Below are 16,996 nucleotides of genomic sequence, written 5' to 3' on the forward strand. Positions count from 1 at the left end.
TGGACGCCTGTCAACAACCTTCAGTTGTTTGATTTTGCGCCAGTAATGGTGATTTTCCTGAAACCGCCGATACAAATCAGGGCAATCGTTGCGATTAGCGTGCGACCTCGTGCTTTGAAGCTCCTTTTTGGGTTGCATCACAACTGTATTGGGATCCTCTCGTGAGATGTCCTTCCGGTCTCAGCAGTGCCGCGTCTTTCTGATCGTAAGTCGATCAATCCCAGACTGGCTAGACCACGATGTCGCGCGGAAAGCCAGACTTGAGTTTGCACCTATCACACGCGCAGTCGCGGACGGGACGAAAATACGTTTACCTTTAGAGTTGTTGGGTTCGTGGACATGGCAGCTCTCTGCCGTCCGGGGAAGCTTTCGCGTGTGATGCAAGACTCATAGGTCTCCTTGAAGCCGATTCGCCACGTGAGCATATGCTTTCGGATGATAACATGGGGTTTATCTGTAGTCGATGATACAATGCGCTGGGTTTTCCGCCGGGCACGAAGCCCGAAGTCCCAGAACAATAGCATGCTGAAGGATCATGGACTATTCAAGACAGGCCCCTCGCTTTCGGTCTGAAAATGTTCCCGTAGCCGACATGGGCACATGTCCCAAAATATGGAACAAGGATTCCTTGGGGACGGAAAATCTCAAATAGGAGGTCATATCCAGCGCTACCTAGACAGGCATGGTTCGTCTGTTCTGACGAGCGGGAACTGCCGAGTCATGTTGCTCAGGGGCAATATCAGACAATGTTGGAGCAGTGTCAGGCGTGCAGTATCGCTCATGACCATGTCGGAGGGGCGGACAAATGCCAAGCCCACTCCCGTCGGTCCAGCCGGCCGACCCCACGGGTATTGTACGCGCGAAAAGGAACGCACTCGGCCGGAACGTAGAACCTGGGTCCCAATGTGTATGGGACAGAACAGAACAAACCACATGATGCTCTTACGTTATCGAACAGGTTTTTGTTAAGTGATCAATTAGGCGGCGACTCAAGAATCTGACGCCTAGTAGCAGTGTCAGGCCACAGATGAGCGGCTAGGCTCCTACAGGAGGCTATTGTGCTTGCGAGAGGCCAATCGTGTGATCAGCCGTGCCAGCGCTGACCGATGGGCAAACTTCTTGGCTCAAGGCGCTGGAGGCGACATAGATGAGGTGGCTGGCCAAGGGCGAAGAGGGCAGTACTCAAGTGGCGTTGATCGGTCAGGAGAGCCCCTGTGGGAGGTGAGGGTGCGGGAAAAGGGATGACGTCTCACACCAGGCGGATGAAATCATCACCGCTCCTCTATCTAGGCCTGACAAGGCCGGCGAGGAGGCCAGCGGGCTGGCCCCGGACCAGTTGGCCACCCGCGAGGCCCGTCAATGGGAACGCGTCGTGGTCTGCGGCAAGGCATATTTGTGAGGGAGCTTACATGGAGGGTCCGTTCTGCTGGCACCCTCTGCTTCTTTTTCCAGGCCGAGTCGGGGTAGCCGGTGATGGGAGGAATGTGATATGGTCAGTCAGAACCGTGAGACATGCCGCTGGTGCACAAGTCGGCAACTATGATGACGCAGGCCGACAACGCAACGGTGGTCGTCGAAGGCATCTCGGCCAACGGACGAGACGGTGAGTAGACAGATACCAGAGAGACAGGCGTCAGGTAAAGTGCTCAGCGTAGCGGGCAGGAGATGGCTTTCTCCTTATGTCAGACTGTGAAGCTCGGTGAGAGATTGTGAGGGGCCGGGATGTGCCGGGAGGTCAGTAGCGACTGGGTGGCCCTCTCGTAGCGTGGGCGCGACTTCCACTCCACTACCTTCATGCGCAAGCACGCCTGGGCATCACGACCGCGACGCCAACACGAACACGCACGGGGAAGCCGCTGGCTGGAATCGAGGGCAGGCTCCCCCCTTTATCGTCGCGCGTGGGTAGTAGGGGAAAAGTGGGGTGAACGCCATTTCAACGCGCAAAGTGGTTCGCTCCTACGCCAGGAACACGACGCGGAAGTCTGGCTGTCATTGGCTCCCCCTTGGCGCTCGTCCCCTCCAACTCAACGCGACGATTGGTCCTTGGCAGTAATCATCAGCAACAACTTGCCAGGCCGCAGATGCATGTCCGCTCCCCAAGTCTCACCAGTCGCCACAGCACAGCAAATCACCACCCACAACTGCACTTTCATCGAGGCACATCTCCATTCAGCTCGATGAACTCGCCCAGCGCACATTCTTTCCCTTCCTCGTCCATCGACCCACCCGATCAATCGTCCATCTCCTGCGTCTACCCTGCGTCTTTGGCCTCGTCTTCAACCGCGAACCGTCTCAGCATCGGCCGTGTATCTGCTGTTCCTGCTTGCCCCTCTTCCTGAGAACCTAGGCGTGAAGAGCAAGCTTCAGACACACCAGACGACCACACCAGCAGCAGCAATCGAAACTCACGACCTCTCCCCAACAGGTCCAGATCCATCGTCCGAGGCCTGCGCCATCGACCCGACCCATCTCAGTGACCACGCGCGCTGAACTGGTTCCAAGACAACCCACCCAAGCCCGCTGATCCCCTCTTTGGTCCGGCCTTGTCTCGCTCCCTCTCCCTGCGCACACCACTTCCGCTCCCTTTTGTCCCTCGCTGTCCCCTCCTCAATCATTCATTGCTCCTGCAAGCTTCGTTTTCTTGCACCTTGCCCTGAGCATCAACCCTCGAGGCAATAACCAACAAAACCATTGCCGACTCTATCGTGTCACTGTCTCCCCTTGGACATCAGCACCGCTCCTTTTGTCGGTGAAGGGAGCCGGTATCCTCATCGCTTCTTGTTGGCAACGCCCTCAACAGCAATCGATTGCCCCTCAAAAACGAGTCGGGTTGACCTGGTGTCATCGTCTTTTCATTCGCTGCAACTTGCTATCGCTTCGCAAATCAAAATTACAAGACGTGCCCCAACCACGATCGCCATGGCTACTCTCTCCCGCCAGCCCTTTGCACCTCTCGACGGAGCCCGCCTCCAGAACTTGGGTAGTCTGAAGAACCGCCAGAATGGTATGGTTCGTGTACGCCGATACGTCCGTCCATGACTAACATTAGAACAGCTCTTGCACAAGCTTCAAGCGCCAAGCGCAAGGCCGCTGATGTAGTCGAGAGCGACGACTCCGAAAACATCGACCCCTCCCTCTTCTCTAAACGATCCAAAGCTTCAAGCGTCTCGTACCCTGCCAAGGATCTCCTTAAGCCTACCGCCTACATCCTGAAAGCTTCCACGCCTCTGAACCAGAGCTCGACCATCCGCAGCTCCACCAAGGCCACCAGTTTGACGTCTACCCGTGCTCGTGCTCTGCTCCAGCCCAAGTCTCCAGCCGCAAAACTGAACACGGCCATCGCCAAGTCCTCGCCCTTTTCCGCACCGGCTGGTCGCTCTCCGACGCGCAGTAAGCGTAGTGGCATTTTGTCTAGCCGACGTCGGACTGCTGGGCCTTACACCCGTGTGGACCCGCCCCTCTTCAACCTCTCCGCCGCTGCTCCCTTCAGTCTCGATGCTGCCCTCAAGGGCACTATTCCCAGCTACGCCGCGCGTTCGCCCATTGCTGCGCAGCCTCTGACTACACCCGTCGTCGCATCGCCCAGAGCCTCGGTTACTAAAGATCTTCTCGAGCCTGACATGAAGGCATCGTGGTTCTTCGATATTCACGAAGATACCCCTGAGCAGGAGATGACCAACATGCTACAGCATGGAACTTGTGTGCTCGACATCAGTTCAGATGAAGAGAGCGAAGTCAAGGCCACTCGCGAGCGCGCAGAAGGCCGCGACAAGGAGAATGTGCCCCCCGCCGACGATGTTAGTCAGACGACTGCACGCCAGAGCCGCAGCCAAGAAGACGATATGGTCATCGAGAAGCAGAGGACAGCGCTGGGCGAGATGGATGCTGCTGCATTTTATGCTTTGGGTTGTGATGAAAGCTCGGTCATATTTGTTCCCGCGGACGAAGAGCAAGAGGCCTCGGTACGAGGACCTAGCACATTCGAGTTGTCTACGGAGCTGAATGTCGAGTCAACGGAACTTGTCATCGAGGTTTCAAAGGAAGTTAACGGATTGATGGAGAAGACGGGTACACTTGCTGCCAAGGCAGCTGTGCTTCAGCCAGTAGAGGGCACTGGCGAGAGCTTCGAGGTTTGGGAGAGCGATAGCACGAAAGGCGACGACGTGGAAGCGGTGGCGACGGGAAATTAATCGCGGAATCATGACGGTCGATATATGAGGTTCGGCCAGTTGGCCAATCTTTCATGAGCACACGATGGAAGGTTTGAGGGTATTGGTGGCGTTTTGGCTAGCGTTTGTTTTACAGGTTGAACTTGATCTGTGGAGAATGGGTTCGGGTTGTGCTTCGATTTGGCACTTTTCAAGTACCGATGAGTTGAGTCTGAATGAGATTATCATGTTTGTTTGTCTTTCCCTACATTTGTACTGTGAGCCTGTGGTCAGCAAGCCACGTTCGCCGAGGCACGTGAGGTACGGCGGCCCCCTCCGCAATGTGTGTAAGTGCTCCGTCGATAAGGCCAGGGAGGCTCCCATACACCGGCTCTCGGGCCAAACATTGAAGAGAACTCCGACACTAGTCAGGGGCACAGCGGAACCTGTGTCGGCTTTGATATGGGCAGCTCAAGAATGATGCGTCTATATAGTCCCATCGAACAAAGACGACGTCCTGTCGTACTCGGTTTCGGGGCGAGTCATGACACCTGTGGAGGGTGCCGTGCGTGCCAGCACGGAGAACTCTGTGGTCGAGCAATTAACTTCGAGAGCGTAGGGAATTGTTGCCGGGATACAATTCCTCTTCATAGCCCGAAAAAGACTTTCTGTGGAACCCACTGGTATGCGATGAGGTCCTGATCAAGTGGTACGGCACAGTGATTAAGGTTGGATCCGAGAGTGTTGGCATCTTGTCCTACCATTAACTTTGCCAGCGACTAGACACGAGGAGCGCTAGACGGATGCTCATGAATTCAGCATAAAGCTTGTGAAATCAGAGTCACATTTGACTGGGAGGAATGAAGTAGTCGCCAGTTTCTTATAAAGTCTTGCTTTCGTTGCGGGTTCCCCTCTGGACTTGGTCTTGGTCTTGACATCCATTCGCTCCAACCTCCTACACTCTTTTTGAATTCCACTCGTTCGACAGATGAATCCCTCACTGCACGGCCTAGTTCTGGCCGCCATCCTGGGCTTGGCCGGGGCCGTTCCTGGCAATCTCAGGTCTTCTGCCCCCCGCGGGTTTACCGGCAAACTGCAAGGCCCGAGAAGCGTTGGTCCTAGGGGTGTTGAAGCTACGTTTGTCAAGGCGACCTTGGTCAACAGCGATGATGTCAGCGCGAGTTTCTACAGCATCAAGGTAAAGGTGGGAACTCCACCCCAGGAAATCGATCTTCTTCTCAATTCGAGGTCTGATATAACTTGTGAGTATAGTCACAGATGCCTCGGGAAGTTGATGACTAACTTCGTCAAGGGGTTCCTTCATTGGATTTCAATGCCCGGAGATCCATCACATTCTCCAATAGATCCTTGGGATCTGTTGATGTTGTCTATGGAGACCCGACCGTCACCCCGCCGAGCTTGATGAAGTTCCACCTTGATTTGCATGAAGATGTCATGACAATTGGCGGAATTTCGATCCCCAAGCAGCGATTCGGAATTGCGAAACCTCATGAGGGTGACATCGGTGCCTTCAGTATTGGTCCTAACCGTGATCTTGGCTATGAAGCAGGCAAGCCATTCAACAGTGTCATTGATAATTTGGCAGCCCAGAGGGCGATTGCCAGCCGTACCTATAGTCTCGATCTGCGGGATGATAATGATCCCAAAGGTAGGCAACGATGGAATCTTGATTCGGCGTATCATATTGACCTAGCCAACAGCTGGCCTCCTCTTCGGCGCTGCCAATACCGGGCGGTTCGAGGGCAAGCTCGTCAAGCGACCTCTGGTGAAGGATGAACTGGGCACTTGGGAGTAAGTGAATATAACAGACCGGATATTGAAACCTTCATGAACCATCAGTTACTGACCCAGATGCTCTTCTACCCAGACCTTCCCTCGTTCTCACGGGCCTTGGCCAGTCCAGCTCGAACGGCTCGGAGGAGGTTTACAGCGTCGACCCCAACCATTCCACCTTGACGCTCGACACCTCTAACCAATATCTGCGACTGACTCATGCATTTGTTGATCCTCTTCTACGCGATATGGGCGCTGTCAACAATGGACAGGACGCGTATACCGCTCCCTGTTCCCTGCGAAATGGACCGGGAAGTTGGGACTTTAAGTTCGGCGAAGCGACGATTAAGATCCCGTATAAAGACATTATCCAGGATGCAGTCTTGGAAAAAGGCAGTGATCATTGCTTCGTGGGAGTTTTGGTGACCTGGAAGGGACAGTTGGTGCTCGGAGGCAAGTCGAAGCTACCACAACCTTTGGAGCCAGCGCTCGCTAACACGGACTACGAACAGCACCATTCTTCCAAGCGGCGTACATCAGCTACGATTTTGATAACCGTCAAGTTGCTTTGGCCCAGGCAGCGGACTGCGAGGGCAAGGTTGTCACCTTTGGCAGCGGTCCAAACGCCATTCCGGACCTAACCGGTTGCAAACCAGCGTAAGTGATGCCATTTCTGTCTTGAGGCGTAAATACGCATGTTCTCGGCGAACAGAATAAGGGTGAAGATGCGTGCTGGACTACTTGTGTCCTCAAGTATCAATGAAATTTCTTATCGAATCAGATGAGCAACGTTTCTCGACATGTCTGCTAACAAAGACTTGTAGAGTAAGGGCCGATCCATCTGGCTCCAAGCTAGGCCACACAACAAGGCTATCAAACTCGACAACTTCGACCAACGGGGCTGAAAGAACGACGGTTCATCCAACCATGACTTCCACCATTTATGAAACCAGGGTCGCTACCATCACGGCTTGCCCCACGACGGTCCATAATTGCCCTCTGGGCGCTGTCACTACAGAAGTCGTCACCAAATTGACGACGTGGTGCCCTGGGAGTGATACTGTGATTACTCCTGATTACTTGGCGGGTGCCAAGCAGCTTGTGGCGAAGCCGACTCCCGAACCGAGTCTGATATGCGACGACGACGATGAAGATGAGGATAATGGTGGAGCGTCTCACAAGTCTGGGGGTGAAGGCAACAACAAGTCTACAGACACGCCTGGCAACAACGGAAACAAGAACCAGAAGCCTCCCCCATCTGGAGTGGACAAGGGTGCACCCGGGCCAAACGGAGGCAAGACCGGAGCTAAAGACAACAGACCCCCCCCAGATTCGGTTGTGACTGCTGCTGGAGTAACCCTTTACTCTGTAGCGTTCTACAACGTGGCGTTTGCGAGTTTCCTCGCCGTTCTATTCTTGTAAAAGGCCACCAGGCCTGACTTTGCCCTACAGTGTAGGTGCTGGCAGGAGAACGTCTCTGCATTGAAACACGATGTCAGATCTAGGTAGATGCACAGAGCGCAAGCCAAGAAGAAAAAACTCCTGGTCAACTGTAGACAGTAGCTAGAATAGTTTTGGTCGTACACGCTATTTCGCTACTGTTGTTTGCTCTCGTATGTGGCTTTGAACATACACAGTCAATTGCATGGTGAATCGTCATTATAGGTAGAGCGAGGGTGTCTACCGCAACACCAGTACGTCAGTCAGTTTGGGGTAAGGTGGTGGGAAACATTTGAAGTCCAGAACTACGGAATCTGCAAAAGTGTTGCTCTGTGTGTCCAGTCACGGATGTGACAAAAAAAGCCACACTCTTAAAAGTGAGTGTACTTTGAACCGTCATACTATACTATGCATGAGCCCAAAATTACTCAAAATAGGGAGATCATTGAAAATATCGCCGTTATCTACTTAAGTAGAATTTCAGAGTATTTCGTTGAGATACAAGGTGTTGAGATGGTTCTGAAGTTGGGGGTATGTTTATGTTACCTGTGTTTGCCGTGCCGGATTTGGAACCGGCTTGTTCTGTCACTCACATGCCAGCGTCTCGGTCTGCAGGGCCTTATTTCTTGACTAGCATTCGCAATTGCCCCTGATGCCTTCGGGCGACTGTGACTCTCCGACTAAGTAAAAGCCGAAGACCTATTCCCGCCAGGGCTCTTTTCTCTCCATCTGTACGCTGCACAGTATTTACCTCGTGAGACAACAGTCTCCCCGTACGAACAGTCCCTCACAGAAACTCTTTGCAAGTAGAAGAGAGCTGTCCTTTCTATACTTATTTCATGGGTAGTCATTTTAGGTATGCTGCGAAGGAAGCATTATTTGATTAATGACGATGTGCACTCAAAGTAGTATTGCTCTTGAGGAGAGTGAGGATGATTGGAAGCGTACCTATGATATTAGCGTATTTCTCCACGTCTGCTGGGCGCGACCCCACCTCTGCGTAGCGCACGTTGCACAAGGCCGTGGGATACTCATACGCCCAATATAAAGCCTCTCATCCTGCAACCAATTGCATTACTCGCACACCAGCGGCCAAATGGCATCTATCAACGACCTAGCCATAGCTGCTATTGCGACATCCACCGAGGCAGTTGCCTCCAAAGCCGCTGTCAGCCCCGAAAAAGAGGCCACAGCCCCAAGCATCGCTATGGATGACGGACAACTCGTGGCGCCCGAGTCGGCCATCACCCGCGGAGCATTGGTCATCCTTGAGGGCTTGGATCGCAGCGGCAAGACGACACAGGTGAAACTACTAGAGCAGCGTTTCGTCGAGCTAGGGAAGAAGGTGAAGGTAATGAGGTTTCCGGGTAAGATGAACCATCAACGGGCTCACGCGACACGATTGGCTGTCCCAGATCCTCGTCGCCTACAAGATACTTACGAACCCTTACTGATGATTGATAGATCGCTCGACACCCATCGGCCAGATGATCGACGCTTACCTGAAGAGCTCCGTCGAGATGGACGACCACGTTATTCATCTTCTTTTCAGCGCCAATCGCTGGGAGGCTGTGTGAGCGGTCATGACAGTTCCCGAAGACTCCACATCACTAACATTGACAGGAAAACCATTCGTCAATTGCTCGCTTCCGGCACCACGATCTTGTGCGACCGTTACTATCATTCAGGCATCGTCTATTCGGCCGCCAAGCACAATCCCTCTCTGTCACTGCATTGGGCGCGCGCACCTGACGTCGGGCTCCCTCGGCCCGACCTGGTCCTCTTCCTCGATCTCGATGAAGCGACAGCCAAGTCTCGCGGCGGTTGGGGCGGCGAATTATACGAACGCGGAGAGATGCAGCGCCGCGTGCGTGAGCTTTTCTGGGGCCTGGCCATGGGTCGGATAGGAGCCGACGGCGGTCTAAGGGACGAGGACCGGCGCGTGGACCGGGAATTCCGCCAGGAGGAGGAGGACTTGGTCGTCGTAGATGCGGGAGCCAGTGTCGAGGAGGTTGCGGAAAGGATATGGGGAAAAGTCCAACCGCGGGTGGAACTTGTGGAGAAGGGCCAGCTGGGGACCAGCGTGCGCAGCGTGGCGTGATCGAAACTGTTGTGTTGGCCGTCATGATATGAAATCAGACATGCAGGGGCATCTCAAACGACGGCTACCTAGGCACGGCACTCATGGGCGACACCTACCAAACACCCCTCAAACTTATACAACCCCTTTTCACCTCGTGTTCGAGCAACCTCGGTAAGATGAAATGTGTGGTATACACGCTGTGATAATACACCTATGTTACAGATCCACGTCTACTGCCGCCCTCACTGGAGTGCTAATTGCGAAAGTATCCTCTCCCGCACAATCTTTCCCGCGACCTCGGCGCCATGCTGCAACGAAATTGCGCCAATGATGGCATGAACGGCACCGTTGAGCACGACCTGAACACCGGATCCTGCCAGGTTCTCGGGCTGTGCTTGTCGTCAGCATGTCATCCAGCTACAGGACTCCTCGATGAAACTTACCAGTCTAGGCTTCCACCTGAGTACTTTATCCAGACCAACATCGATGGCCAGCTGCTCAATCTTTTCCCTCGAGACAACATCATGCGGAAGCTGTGCATTGAAGTTGTCGAGCCTTGCAAGCGCAGGGTGCTCAAACGGCTGTCGGTTGAATTCGTCGGCAACGACTGCGCCGGGCTTGGGGGCGGCGGATAGAATGCTCTGAGCAACCTCGAGAACGACGGCTTGACGGCCTGCAAGCGTGTTAGCATATTCTTGCCATTATTCCGTAATCGCGTACGTACCGAGGAACGCCAGCCTGTCGTTGAACCCCCTCCTTCCGTAGTCGAAGCTCTTATGTGTGACAGCGAGCCACTTGATTTCCTCCGGCAGAAGTTTGTCGCCATCCCGGCCCAAGAAGCGCACATACATTTGGTCGAGCTTCTTGGGATCCGAATTGACGTGCCACACGCTGCGAGAGGGCTTCTTGGTGATGTGCGGCGAGAAGGGGGCCTTCATTGCCTCTGGGGTGTATGACCAGCGTGGGCGCTGGCTCTTCAAATCATCGGGCCTTTCAGAATCCTCCACCCGTCGGGATAACTGATCAATTTTGCTGCTGCTCTCGTTTTGGGCCTTGGCCGGGGTCGTAGCGAAGGTTCGGGCGCATTGCAGCGCAGGGGAGGAGGATGCGGTTCGCGAGGTCCGGCAGTGCTGAAGAGCACGCTTCGAGACAGCGAATGCTGCAGACCGGGGGTTGTTCGTCGCCATTGTGCCAATAATATCGGGAATGGCAAAGGCGTGATGCTTGGGTTGATCGTAGGGTCGATACGGGGCTAGAGCTCGCGGTAGGAACATCGCAGCATGACTTTTTTCGTCAACGGGAGCTTCGACGTCACGTGGACTCGCGCTGCTTACGGCATCGAGGCTAGGCCAGCCCAGTGCTAGACCCCTGAATATCACCCCTGTCAGCTCCGACTCCACCTGCAATTGAAGGTCGCAACGCGTCCAAGATCGCGACAGTTGCCTTCCCGTTGACTTGTTGGGGCTCGTCGGTCGATTGGGTCGCGTCACCATCCATTGCGATCAAGACCAAAGCCGCAAAGGAAAAAAGTCAAGATAGTAGCCCTTTGCAATGTCTACTATACCCCCGAAACTCGCACCAGGCAAGCCCCTCCTCGTCGAGAGGCTGTCACGGGTGCTTCCCAAGGATATCGCCTTTGGCGTTTACCACCTGTCAACGCCGCCAACCAAGACGGACGCACTCTTCTCTGCACCACCCAACGAGCACGAAGATAAGACTTACTGCGAAAATCACTTCCTTGCCGTGACCGTCGACGCAACCGGCTCAACATCAACAGCCAATGGCGGCGACCACGAAAGCCCGACGGTGCTTGCCTTTGCGATCGAGATATTCATCTTCACGACCGCGTACACGAGTACTTTCTTCGTCTCCAAGGCCGACTCCACCGGATATCTCGCACTTTTGGGCCTCCTGAAAGGCACGCCATCGCCCATCAAGGAGGTCTGCGGCGCCTTTATGTCATATCTCATCGAGCAGCGCCAACGCAAAGACAAGCAGTGCATTGTCAGCTTGTTCGCTCGTGCGCAGGATCAATATCTGTTTCCCGGTAGCATCAAGAACAAGACGAAACACGTGCTTGATGACAGGGGCTTGGTGAAGTGGTGGTGCAAGGTGCTGAATCCTTTGTTGGCATCGCCGCCGGCAGGAGACTGGGCGGCCGCCAAGGCCTATCTCGTCATCCCCGGGTTGGACGCGTACGAAACCAAAGCTTTCCTGCCCCGGACAGAAAATGTGGCCGCTCATTGGGAACTGGGACATCCGCTGGAAAGAATATCGCACTACACCAGGGAGTACGACTGGGTTCCGCCAAGATGCCTTATCCCAAAGTATCCCGACGATCCCAAGTCTCGGTACCGGGACGAGCTGGATGAAGAGTCGGCCAAGTCAAAACAGCTCCAGACGACAGGCATGTGGAAGGGCATCCGCTCGCTCGACCAGTTCTGGGAGATGCTGGCCTATCGACAAGAGTGCTCCAGTGGCAGGCTGACGGGATTCATCTGGGTCGTGTTTGACCCCAAGAACGGTGAACAGAGAGCAGACGCTCCCACATCTTTTCCTACGCCCAGCGCTTCCCTCATCACGCCCTCCACGGCCGAACCGCCTTCGACTCCATCAAAACAACGCACAACGAGCACGGCTAATCTGCTCCTCACCCCAAGAAAGCTTTTTCAAACGACAGAGTCCGCTGATGCAGCTTCCAAGGCCAAATCGGAGAAGAAGGCCAAGAAGAAGAAGAAGCCTCTCCGCGGCATCATCAAGACGCGCCAGCCCAATATCAAAACGCAACGACGCAACCAGTTCAGGGCTCGCAAGATCAGCACTGCGTACTACTATTGGCCCCTCGAGGGGCGCGGGCAGCGAGTTGTCGAGGAATCGGCTTACAAGCGTTCGATAGAACTGCTTCTCCACCTCGATTTTGCCAATCTGGACCTCGCTAAGGGCAGCACAAGGAGGTGGGTGAGTGAGGTTGGCATGGGCGAGCCGTGGGGCTTGGAGGTCACTGGCCAACGCGATGTTAGTGTGGTGGACCATGCAGCTTCTGCGACGGCAACTGGGACTGTGAATAACCTCTCCGGGATGGTGAAGCGTAAGAGGGCGCCAGCGATAGAGGAGAACGAAGATCAGCCTGCCAAGATCAACGTTCTAAGCGCTGGCCTCGTTCGGAAGAAGCCGAGGGCTTGATGATACCAACTCTTTTGATTTTCGGGCAAAAGGAAGCCTCGGCGGCGTTTCGGGTACTGGTTCACTTGGGTAACGAGGAATGTCGGGCTTGAGCAATAAACATGATATCTTTCTGGCATGGATTTGCACTGCGACGAGTCTGTCTATATGCGCTTTTCTCATGATGAACTGGCAGGGCGAAGTCACGGCACGCCATAAATCCTCTCAGCAATCGCTTGAGGTTTGGATCCCACTGCACAAGGGTAATCGTAAATCATACATCCACTCAACTCAAATGCCTACAGAAGAGCTTCCAGACCGAACATCATCCCTGCAGATGTTCCAGGTTCACGGGCGTGACCGCCGCCTGTCCGGCCAGCACGGCCATGATGTTCCGCATGCTCAGCTCCTCAAACCCAGCATGGGTCTCGACGGTGCCGCCCGCATTATGGCACGTCAGAAACGCCTTGGAACCCGCCATGGCCGCGAGCCTGGGATGCACCGCCGGCTCGGCGGCGTGCACGTCGAGCGCCGCGCTGCTCAAGAGGCCGGCCTCGAGGGCGTCGGCCAGGGCGGGTTCGTCGACAAGACTGCCGCGCGCGACGTTGACGAATCGCGACCCGGGCTTGAAGTGCTGCAGCGAGGCGGCCGTGATGATGTGGCGGCCTGCGTAGGGGGCGCAGAGCACGACGCAGTCGGCGACGTGCAGGAGGTCGTCGAGCTCGGCGTGAAACGTGGCGCCCAGCTTCGTCTCGAGAGCGGCCTCTTTGCGGTAGACGTCATGGTAGTGAATGGCCATGCCGAAACCAAAGGCGGCGCGTGCGGCGATGGCGTGGCCAATGTTGCCGAGACCGATGAGACCGAGGGCCTGGCCGCGGAGGGTGTGGGAGACGGCCGTGGCGCGCTCGTGGCAGTCCTGGAAGGCAGCGGGGTTGGTTGCGCCCGCGGCGCCGACGCACCAGGGGAGGTGGCGGAAGGTGGCGATGATCATGGCGAGGGCAAAGTCGGCAACGGCGTCAGCGGCGGCGAGACCTGAGTTGCAGTAAACGATGCCGCGCGCGCCGAGGAGCTTCGTGTCCGCCCAGTCAAAGCCGGCGCCGGCGCTCGCAAAGACTTTGACACTTGGTGGCAGCAGGCTGACGAGCTCCTCGTCCCATTGTCCCATCTCGCCGCCAGTGCCCCAAAAGGGGCGGAAGATGGCGTCAAACTCACCCCAGCGGCGCTCAAGCAAGGCGCGCCTGAACTCATCGCGCTGACGCTCGGCAGCGGAGGGCCGGATGATGTCGCATTGAGCCTCAAACTGGTGGAAGGTCTCAGGATTGTATCGAATGGGGTCGCCAATGTGGAGGACGACGGGCTTCCTGCCGGAGAGCGGTCGCGTTGTTGTTGGAGAGCGGAAGTCGGACGGAGAGGCGGGCGAAGCGGCTCGCGGGGTAGAGGCGGGGTTCGGGGTGCTGGGTGGGAAAGGGGTGTTGGTGGGCTCAGCCATGACGGCGACCTTTGATGAACGAAGCACAAGTGAACAAAAGGTTCTATGGCGAGAAACCTGGCGCTGCAACGGCAATGCTATTCAGAAAATGACGGGCGAGACGGGAAGTTTAATATTGGGCTCATGACAACAAGCCGATCCCGCTGATCCAACACCGTGAGGGCGGCCAACAAAACAAGGCAGCGTGGCCCAGGCACATATAGCGAGGCTTTGGGGCTCGGATGGCTCAATGGCTGGACGTGTGGCAGCAGGCAGAGGCGGTATCGCGGAATCTGCTGATAGTGAGATAATGCTCATGCAGGCACTGGCCAGGGGGAGGCGAAGCCAGCAGAACAAGGAACGGTACCAAGCTCCTCCACGTGGCATATCGGCGGGCACAATTGCATGGGGCACCAGGATTGTAACGCAATCAAACATTGTGAGGCGATGGGCACCAGGGGTCGCCATTTCCCTCAAGAACGTCAGAGCGAGCGCCAATGGAGTGAGGACACAAGACGCTGCTTCAAGTGAGCAGATGTCAACGGAGACCATGATGGCATGATCTACTGCGTCGGGAGGTGAGACGATGAATAAGGTACCTGGAGACACAGGTTTGGAAAGGAATAAGGCGAGGGAAAATGAGAGCCATTGCTGCAAGCCGTTGTCGTTGGTCAGTCGGGCGTCTCTAGGCGGCGGTCTGGCCAGACCGAAGGCGTAGGTCGCAGGCCAACACTTGCCAGAGGTCAAGCCTGCCAAGGGACGATGTTCGTTTTATCGTGTTTGTATGGTGGAAGATCTAGCCTGACGTCTGATGTCGGATGCCCAGTCGAACATTTGATGTCCAGTCGGACCTTTGATGTCAAATCAGACTCTTGATGTCAAGCCTGAAGAATCCGACTCGGAGGCAACGAACGTGCCTTGTAGACTGCCGAACGCTCTGATGGTAGAACGACAGACACCAATAAGCACAACGGCATTCCTCCCCCGCACCCTCGAGATCAGCCGCATACCAGGCGTGTGACTGATGTCTCAGCCTCTTCCGTTGGGTGTGGCAGCCGTGGCTGTAGCTGGTGGTGGTGGTGATGGTGATGGTGAGGATGGCAGGGCATCGCAGCAGGCATCCATGTGCGGGGCGGGGAGAGGAGGCCACTGCTGGGCACTGCACATGACTGGCAATGTCTGGCACGTGCATCTGTCTGCCCACGCTCTGGACCTGACGCGCCTGCCTCACCTCAGACGCCTGTGACCGGGACATCAACGTCATCTTGGCTAACTGTCTCGACCTGTCGACGCAGCTTACCCTCACCTCACCATCGATCAACCCTCAATAGCGCATTTTCATCAGCTTCATCCTGGGATACGCCGTGACCCAATCTCCTCTACTACAGATCATTTCCTCGACCACAGCAGCGATGGAGCTCCCGCGCTACCTCCGCCGCCCGCCCATCCGCACCTTCGCCCTGAGGCCCCTCTTGATCCCGCTTCCCCTCCTCGCCGTGCTGACGCTTGCCGTCATCGTGGTTCATGCCGATGTCAACACGGCTCTCCTATTCTCGCAATGCCACGCGCGATCACGCCTCCCGTCTGTCTCGTGGATCCCCGGTCTCGGTGCCACCCTATGCTTCGCCCTCTCCTTCTTCCAGCTGGCTCTCGCCTCCGTCCGGTCATGGGCAGTCATGGCTGTGAGCCTCAGCTTCCTCGCCGCACTGCTGACCATAACCATTGTCGAATCATCCCGCAACGGCAGCCGCCCGAACTGGCTGCTGCGCCGTCTCATGCTGCTCTGGCTCGTCATGAACCTCCTCGGCGGCTCCATCATCTGGCAGCTTCTCATCGTCGGCAGCTTCATGCTGCAGATGGGCCGTGAGGTCCGCTTCAATCCCACCAACCGCCGTCGCCTGCGTCACGTATCCTCGGCCTCGAGCTCGAGCTCCTCCAACGACGAAGAGTCTGCCGCACTCGCCGCCGAAGAAGAAGTAGAGCCTGAGGCCGAGTCTCTCACCGCCGAGGAGGCCCTCAAGCGCAAAATCCGCCGCCGCCACCTCGAGACCGACGCCGACGCAGTCGCCATCCCCGACGCCGTCGCTCTCGGCTTCGTCCTGCCCTCCATCCTCATGCTCATCTACAACACCCCCGCCACCATCGGCCTCTGGCTGCTCTTCCCCATCTGGGTCTCCCTCTTCCGCCGCGCCGCCAAGACGGCCATCCACAGCCTCCAGCCCCGCCTCTTCCCCAGCCGCCGCCGCCGCTCTGCTCTCTCTTCGAACGGAAGCCACCGTCGCACCCTCGACCTCGAGTCGAACCGCCCCGCTCTGGCCCTCGTCTACCTCGTCCCCGTCGTCTGCTCGCTCGCGGCCCACATCCACTGGATCTGGAGCCTGACCCACCGCGACGACCGCCGCGATCTAACCAAGAGCACAATCACCATCATCGAGATCGACATGGCCTTCATGGGCGTCACGACCCTCTACTGGCTTCTCGTCGAGGCCGGCCTCAAGGTCGTCCTCGCCGTCCTCGGCGTCTCCGTCTTCCTCGGCCCAGGAGCCGGCGTCTGCGCGGGCTGGTATCTGCGCGAAAAAGCCATCCGCAAGGGCCACGAGGAGGACGTCGAGCTGCTATACGGACGGCAGAGCTCTGGCGGTGCCGAGGGCGCTGCGAGCGAGCAGACGCCGCTGCTGCAATGAATCGGCTTTCACGTCCTGTCCGTCCCCCATCGCGCATAGCACACACATCACGATACCCTCATTCTCTGCCACGTTTTCAAGGGGCGGCTTTTTACGTAGCAAAGGTTCCTTTGGAACAAATTCGCAGTCAGTCAAACATAACGATCATCTTTTTATCATGTGGTAGCCAAATCAAGTGTCTTTCTTGTCTTGTCTTGTGATCAAGGAATGACCCCCT

General features: G+C 56.2%; 7 protein-coding genes across 7 annotated transcripts; 5 read left to right on the forward strand and 2 right to left on the reverse strand.

Annotated features, from left to right (window-relative positions):
• Nucleotides 1-2,919: 2,919 nt before the first annotated feature.
• On the forward strand, nucleotides 2,920-4,190 carry D7B24_004301 (uncharacterized protein; the record flags this gene model as incomplete). The annotated part of the gene is made up of 2 exons (XM_028638473.1): nucleotides 2,920-3,004; nucleotides 3,055-4,190. 2 exons carry the CDS (start codon nucleotides 2,920-2,922, stop codon nucleotides 4,188-4,190), a joined length of 1,221 nt encoding a protein of 406 aa, XP_028496824.1.
• Nucleotides 4,191-5,136: 946 nt separating this feature from the next.
• Nucleotides 5,137-7,364, forward strand: D7B24_004302 (uncharacterized protein; the record flags this gene model as incomplete). Its single annotated transcript, XM_028638474.1, has 6 exons — nucleotides 5,137-5,410; nucleotides 5,461-5,817; nucleotides 5,870-5,960; nucleotides 6,037-6,338; nucleotides 6,455-6,599; nucleotides 6,767-7,364. 6 exons carry the CDS (start codon nucleotides 5,137-5,139, stop codon nucleotides 7,362-7,364), a joined length of 1,767 nt encoding a protein of 588 aa, XP_028496825.1.
• Nucleotides 7,365-8,478: 1,114 nt separating this feature from the next.
• CDC8 (Thymidylate kinase) lies at nucleotides 8,479-9,483 on the forward strand (the record flags this gene model as incomplete). Its single annotated transcript, XM_028638475.1, has 3 exons — nucleotides 8,479-8,749; nucleotides 8,847-8,955; nucleotides 9,006-9,483. The coding sequence occupies 3 exons, from the start codon at nucleotides 8,479-8,481 to the stop codon at nucleotides 9,481-9,483; spliced, it is 858 nt and encodes a 285-aa protein (XP_028496826.1).
• Nucleotides 9,484-9,707: 224 nt separating this feature from the next.
• D7B24_004304 (uncharacterized protein) lies at nucleotides 9,708-10,739 on the reverse strand (the record flags this gene model as incomplete). The annotated part of the gene is made up of 3 exons (XM_028638476.1): nucleotides 9,708-9,854; nucleotides 9,909-10,138; nucleotides 10,190-10,739. 3 exons carry the CDS (start codon nucleotides 10,737-10,739, stop codon nucleotides 9,708-9,710), a joined length of 927 nt encoding a protein of 308 aa, XP_028496827.1.
• Nucleotides 10,740-11,016: 277 nt separating this feature from the next.
• D7B24_004305 (uncharacterized protein) lies at nucleotides 11,017-12,648 on the forward strand (the record flags this gene model as incomplete). The annotated part of the gene is made up of 1 exon (XM_028638477.1): nucleotides 11,017-12,648. The coding sequence occupies one exon, from the start codon at nucleotides 11,017-11,019 to the stop codon at nucleotides 12,646-12,648; it is 1,632 nt and encodes a 543-aa protein (XP_028496828.1).
• A 304-nt stretch (nucleotides 12,649-12,952) lies between these two features.
• Nucleotides 12,953-14,116, reverse strand: D7B24_004306 (uncharacterized protein; the record flags this gene model as incomplete). Its single annotated transcript, XM_028638478.1, has 1 exon — nucleotides 12,953-14,116. The coding sequence occupies one exon, from the start codon at nucleotides 14,114-14,116 to the stop codon at nucleotides 12,953-12,955; it is 1,164 nt and encodes a 387-aa protein (XP_028496829.1).
• Nucleotides 14,117-15,507: 1,391 nt separating this feature from the next.
• Nucleotides 15,508-16,779, forward strand: D7B24_004307 (uncharacterized protein; the record flags this gene model as incomplete). The annotated part of the gene is made up of 1 exon (XM_028638479.1): nucleotides 15,508-16,779. The coding sequence occupies one exon, from the start codon at nucleotides 15,508-15,510 to the stop codon at nucleotides 16,777-16,779; it is 1,272 nt and encodes a 423-aa protein (XP_028496830.1).
• Between the last annotated feature and the right edge of the window lie 217 nt (nucleotides 16,780-16,996).

This window comes from Verticillium nonalfalfae (assembly GCF_003724135.2).
Source record: "Verticillium nonalfalfae strain VnAa140/NRRL 66861 chromosome Unknown scaffold_24, whole genome shotgun sequence".
Taxonomy (NCBI): Eukaryota; Fungi; Ascomycota; class Sordariomycetes; order Glomerellales; family Plectosphaerellaceae; genus Verticillium; species Verticillium nonalfalfae.